This window comes from Pan paniscus, chromosome X (genome assembly GCF_029289425.2).
Source record: "Pan paniscus chromosome X, NHGRI_mPanPan1-v2.0_pri, whole genome shotgun sequence".
NCBI lineage: Eukaryota > Metazoa > Chordata > Mammalia > Primates > Hominidae > Pan > Pan paniscus.
The window spans coordinates 48505255-48511893 of NC_073272.2; the positions used below are offsets into that span (position 1 = coordinate 48505255).

General features: G+C 34.1%; 1 protein-coding gene across 1 annotated transcript in view; it reads left to right on the plus strand.

Annotated features, from left to right (window-relative positions):
- The window catches only part of RP2 (RP2 activator of ARL3 GTPase), a 47890-nt gene extending 42760 nt beyond the window's left edge, over window positions 1-5130 (plus strand). The window contains exons 4-5 of the mRNA XM_003809677.5: window positions 594-679; window positions 2455-5130. Coding sequence (XP_003809725.1) covers window positions 594-679; window positions 2455-2538 — 170 coding nt within the window. The 3' untranslated portion in view covers window positions 2539-5130. The remainder of the gene's footprint in view (window positions 1-593; window positions 680-2454) is intronic.
- The last annotated feature ends 1509 nt before the right edge of the window (window positions 5131-6639 follow it).

The window sequence follows — 6639 nt, forward strand, 5'->3', positions numbered from 1 at the left end:
GGCACAGATATTCTATTAAAAGGATTAAAAAATAAAAACTTTGTCTATGTTTCTAGAATGTAGCTTTAAGACACACTCAAGGAAAATACTTTCAGATGGTCATCACTTTTGGTGCCTGGCCTCAATTCTTATTTGGCTTAGCTTCATTATTGGTGGCCTAGAACTTGGCTGGTAAGTAGGAGAGTTGGAAGCAAGGCTGGCTGCCTGGCAAAACCTACTTATGTTGACTTGGATTGCTTTTGATCTTATTTGCTATTTTATCAACTATTTTTATACTCCTAAATGAGTAGAATTTCTGTGGTTTTTATAGAAGAATGAGAACCAGAAAAGCCAGACTATTTACAACACTTTAAAAATGTGACACTAGTCCTATAATAGTACTGAAGCTACTTGTTATGAGACTGTGTTAATTTGTTTTATGATTAGCGTAGGAAGAAGCAGCTGAGGTGATATGTCCCATCTGTCTGCTTTCCTCTTCCTTCTCTTTCACCCTCAAAGAAGATGCTGGAGATTCTTCAGGGAAGAATAAAAAGATTAAATTTAGAATATATTTGTATTTGTGTTAAGAAAACGTTTCTTGGGTTTGCTTATAGGTCCTGTTATTGCCTTGGAGTTTAATGGAGATGGTGCTGTAGAAGGATGTCAACTTATTGTAAACGAGATATTCAATGGGACCAAGGTACAAGATTTTATTGACTGTATTTCAATCTAACTTTTCATTTCATCTCCTTTTCCTTACAGTCAAATAATACTTTAATACTTTTGTCCCTAATGTTGCTTGGAATTTTTGTTGTGTGTGTGTGTGTGTGTGTGTGTGTGTGTGTGTGTGTGTGTGTGTGTTTAAAGCAGATCATGATTTTTAGAACCTTTGATAAATAATTGGGAACTAAGCTGTGATTTTTTTCTGCCAAACTAAACTTTAATTGTTTAAAATAATTACAAAATAAGAATCTATTTATTAAAAACCTTCTATAGTATATGTTTCTAAAGTAAAAAGTCTCATCAAATGTCTTTTCAAGTCTTTGCATTTTTAAAAATACTGATTTGTTGAAAATATTTTATTTCTAAGATTATAGTCTTTAGATGGATGATTCTGTTGCCCAGGGTTCATTTTTACTTGCTTCAGTAATGCTTCACCAAAAATTGAACTTCAGATATACATAGAAATCATCACATGTAGGCATTTTCTAAATATATTGATGAAGTTGCTGTATCTAAGAATTGCAGACATAAATAAATTTAAAACCAAACATAGAGGATTACATTAGCAAATCTATAATTGACTACTTTTTGATAAATACCTGGGAGGACATTTTGGTTTTATCATCTGATTTGGCTTATGATTCCTTGAATTTACAAAAATTAAAGTACTTTGTCTTTGATCTCATTTTATCATCACAGTAGTACTAAGGGAGAGGGAAAATACCAGGTTGAATAGAAAAGGAAACTGAGAGATAAAATGGTTATAATTTGGACTTTTAGAGCTGAATGATTTAGAGATTATCTAATCCAGCTTTCTCATTTTACAGGTGTAGTTACTGAGCCCACAGAGGTTTATTAAATTGTCAGCATCATATGCTAGTTTATGATAAAGCTAGAATAGAACCCACATCTGCTCTAATTCCTTGCTGACATTTGTAAAAGCTACTTTAGAAGGGTTCTATTGAGTATTGCTTCATTGATGTTTAGCAGATAGTTTATTTAAAAATAACAGGCTGGGTGTGGTGGCTCACACCTGTAATCCCAGCACTTTGGGAGGCTGAAGCGGGAAGACTGCTTGAGCCCAGGAGTTCAAGACCAGTCTGGGCAACATAGTGAGACTACAAAAAGTAAAAAAAAAAAAAAAAAAAAAAAAAAAAAAAACTAGCTAGGCGTGGTGGTACACACCATTAGTACCAGCTACTTGGGGGGCTGAGGCAGGAGAATCACTTGAGTCCAGAAGTCTAGGCTGCAGTGAGCCATGATTGCACCACTGCACTCCAGCCTGGGCAACAGAGCAAGACTCTGTCTCAAAAATAAATAAAATAAAATAAAATAAAAAATAGTAATATATCTTTAGCAGCTTTGAAAGGGATAATCTCAAGTTTTGCTGCTCAGACTACTGAGATTATTATTAGAAAATAGAAGAAACAAAGAGTTTTTGAAGTGACTCTTATTCAGTAGCTTCCATAATATTGAGTGTTGTAAAAGTCCAGATGTAATAAAATACAACTCAAGTATTATGAAAGCAGAGACCTTAATTATATAAGTGCTTCCAAAAGAGCTTAATTTACATTATAGCTATTCAAACTGTATTACATGAATTCTAAAGAAAATCTACAGATTAAATATTGTCATTATAAATGATGAACTTCTTTTGAATAATTAGCTTGGAACTGTTCTGTGGAGAACATGGGCTTTGGCATTCTGAAGTACTTGGTACTTATTTTTTTTTTAATTTTCTATTTAAAATAGATGTTTGTATCTGAAAGCAAGGAGACGGCATCTGGAGATGTAGACAGCTTCTACAACTTTGCTGATATACAGATGGGAATATGAAGTGCAATGTGGAACCAGGACTTGGTATTAAGCCTTTCCCAACTTGTGAATATAGAATTTGATAATACACTTTTGTGTATTAGCAATGGTTTTTACTAATGCTAAAACTTTTAAAGTTTATTTTTTAATAAATTGTTGACTATTACATCATTTACTTGAGGTTCAAAAATAATTCATTTTAAATTAAGTAGTTTTAATCAGCTTAAAAGCTATTTAACCCATTTTAATAAGCTTGCAGTTTTGTTTCTCTGCATATGATATTCTTATTAGAAAACAGAAGTAGCTAACAGTTTATTATTTTAATCCTATTTAAATGTTCTTTCAAATCTCTAATAATTTAAACTTTCCTCAGTGCTCCATGATACTTTTTTTGAGACTCCATATCATTGCTTATTTTACCTTTTTCAATTTAGAGGGATTTGTTACTAGTCGATCAATTAGAATGAACCTATGCACATTTTTATGTACACATATCCAGTTATATAATTGCTTCCTAGTTGCATTATATGGCAAATGAGATTTTGTACATGGAGTTGACATAATACTTTGTAAATTGAATTTTTTAAAGAAATAGGCATTTGATAACCAGCTTGGCAAGTAACTCTACTAACAGATGTTGGTATAGCTATTTAAAGACTACTTCGTAAGTAGTATGATTATTTGAATAAATTACACATTGTTTAGTTTTTTAATACAACTGCTATATGACTCTTCTGCTTCCTGATAAGAAAAGGTATATGCAATGCTAAAACTGTAGAAGCCCAATCACCAGCAGTTTTTAAAAAGGTGATAACTTTTATTAGCTCTTGTGGGCTATCAAGAGAATTAGAACAAAACCTTGTGACTTTTAGGTAAGAAATAGGCATGATGATAAGCTATGCAGATTATTAAAAAGCTTGATACATTTGATTTTTCATTAGATATGCCATTCATATCAAGTAATGTTCAAGTATGATATAATGATTTTGGTTGCTTTAAAGCACTGTTTCCCAAATCTACCTGATCATAATAATTTACCAGGAAGCAGAGGAGAGCTACTTGTTTAAAAATCCACATTCTTGGACCCAGTCCTCAGATGCACGGATTCAGTCTTCAGGGGAAACTCTGTTTTAAGGGGTATGTTGTAATCTAAAGTAATTGGTTCAGGAGGTGTCAATAGGTTGAACTTGTGAGAAGGCACTGAATCTGCCATCCACATCACATATAGCAGCTATTAGGAAATCAGCTTTCATAGGCCTATTTTTAAAAGGAATCTGAAATTTAATTCTATTTTGATAAAACTAAGACTGAAAATAACCACTTGTAAACATTCCTATGATTGTTACTAAAATGTATTTTCATGTTTAAAATGTTTTTGGATATTTTTGGGTTAATAACTACTACATTGAATTGCATGTTAAGGTGCAGAAATAATACATTAAAAGATTTTCACTTTAAATTAATTAGTAATATTGAGCGCTCACCCTGTGCGTGGCCTTGTGCTAACCATTAGCACTGCATAATTTCAATTCTTTTATAAGGGCATTCAATACTACAAAATCAACATGATTTCATAAGGTGCAAATAAAAGTTGGTGACAGATTTAATATAATTTTGATCACAATTTACAAATGATCTTTGCAAATAATGGTCAGACGGCATTAGTTTTTCCCTTAGTTAAGCTAAATTAAAGGGACTCCATCCTGTTATGATTATATTATTATTATTATTATTATTATTATTTTTGAGGTGGAGTTTCACTCTTGTTGCCCAAGCTGGAGTGCAATGGCGCGATCTCGGCTCACCATAACATCCGCCTCCTGGGTTCAAGCGATTCTCCTGCCTCAGCCTCCTGAGTAGCTGGGAATACAGGCATGCGCCACTACACCTGGCTAATTTTTGTATTTTTAGTTGAGATGGGGTTTTTCCACGTTGGTCAGGCTGGTCTCGAACTCCTGACCTCAGGTGATCCGTCCACCTCAGCCTCCCAAAGAGCTGGGATTACAGGTGTGAGCTACCGCGCCTGGCCATGATGATATTATTAAACACCATTATTCACATTTCAAATAATAACAATACTTTTTGTTTTTCAAAAATAAAATGCAATGTTATATAAAGCTATAAACTAAGTTCTTTATGATATTTGAGCAACAACTCAGGAATATAACATATAAGGGAGATGTTAATTTAAAAATTTCCACTACACTTATTATCTATTAACCAAAGCTTAAAATTTTGTATTCTTCTTTTAGATAAGACCTTTTACCCATTTAATTTGTCTTTAAGGACAGTCATTTGGCTTCTGAATGTTTGAAACGATTTTAAAAAATAAGTAGTGCTATGGTGGTTGTTTCTATAATTCTAACCTTTGATAGTAATCAGAATGTATTACATTTCATTTCTGAATAGCTTTTGAATTTATGAAAAATTAACAATGAAAAATTGGTAATTTTATTAAGTTATATGTGTTTAAATATTATATTAGCTTATTTCTCTTGCATTAATAGTACTGCTGTTTTTGTTTTGCTTCCTTATATTTATGTCTAGCTTTTATATGTAATTTATCTAGTGTTTATAAAATGTGATTTGTAATAAATGTTGTTAAAATGAAAATGGCTGCAATGGTTTGTATATGGTCTGTTTGTCCCCACCAAAGCTCATGTTGAAATTTGATCCCCAGTGTGGCAGTGTTGGGAGATGGGGCCTAGTGGGAGGTGTTTGAATTATGCAGCCCAATCCCTCCTGAATGGCTTGGTCCTGTCTCTAGAGAGACTGGATTAGCTCCGTGAGAGTGAGTTGCTATAAAGCAGGGTAAGGGTTTCCTTCTCTTTGCTAATGTCCACTTCCCCATTAACCTTCTCCACAATGTTGTGATGTAGCACAAAAGCCTTCACCAGAAGCCAGAGCCATGCCCTTGAACCTCTCAGCCTACAGAACCCCTTTTCTTTATAAAGTACCTCTTTTCTTTATAAAGAACCTCTTTAAGAGAGCCTACAGAACCTCTTTTTCTTTTTTCTTTATTTTTTTGAGACGGAGTCTCCTTCTGTCGTCCAGGCTGGAGTGCAGTGGCGTGATCTCAGCTCACTGCAACCTCCACCTCCCAGGTTCAAACAATTCTTCCTCAGCCTCCCTAGTAGCTGAGATTACAGGCACATGCCACCACGCCCAGCTAATTTTTGAATTTTTAATAGAGATGGGGTTTCGCCATGTTGGCTAGACTGGTCTCGAACTCCTGACCTCCAGTGATCCACCCGCCTTGGCCTCCCAAAGTGCTGGGATTACAGGCGTGAGCCACCTCGCCCGGCCCAGAAACTCTTTTCTTTATAAATTACCCAGTCTCAGACATTCTTTTATAGCAACCTGAAATGGACTGATAAAATGACTTACCACTAAGAGCACTCTATAACATGCATTTACTCATACATGTGCCAAAACTTGACGTAATTTTTTAAATATTAAATGTAAAATGCTCTAATCTACATCTTATGTTAATGAGATATGAGCTGTGAGCTGTGTGTGTGTGTCTGTGTGTGTGTGTGAGACGCTGGAGCAATGCAAAGGAAGTAGAAAACCTATTTTAATCTAAGGAATTTCCAATATAATGCTTCCTTTGCTAAAAGGAATTTTATTTTGAATGTTATTATGAATGGATAGTAAGATTAGGTATCTTTCTCTTCCATATTTAACAAAAATAGTGATACACTTTCAGGTTTATACAAATGAACCTTATTTTAAAATTACAAATTTTCCAGTCTTTTGTACCCAACTTCTCCCTCTCCTAGCCCATAAATCAGAAGGACTGAAACAACTGCAGATTGATTAGTTTTTAAAATAACATTTATTATTTTTATAAAGGTTCTGCATGTACATTTGCAGCATTTGGAGCACTGAGAAAAAACATGCACAAGACAATAACAAAAATAATTATTTTTTATTGGATAATTTTTTTTTTAGTAGTGACAGCCTGGATTATTGGATAATTTTTTTTTTTTCTGAGATGGAGTTTCACTCTTGTTGCCCAGGCTGGAGTGCAATGGCACAATCTTGGCTCACTGCAACCTCCGCCTCTTGGGTTCAAGTGATTGTCCTGCCTCAGCCTCCCGAGTAGCTGGGATTACAGAC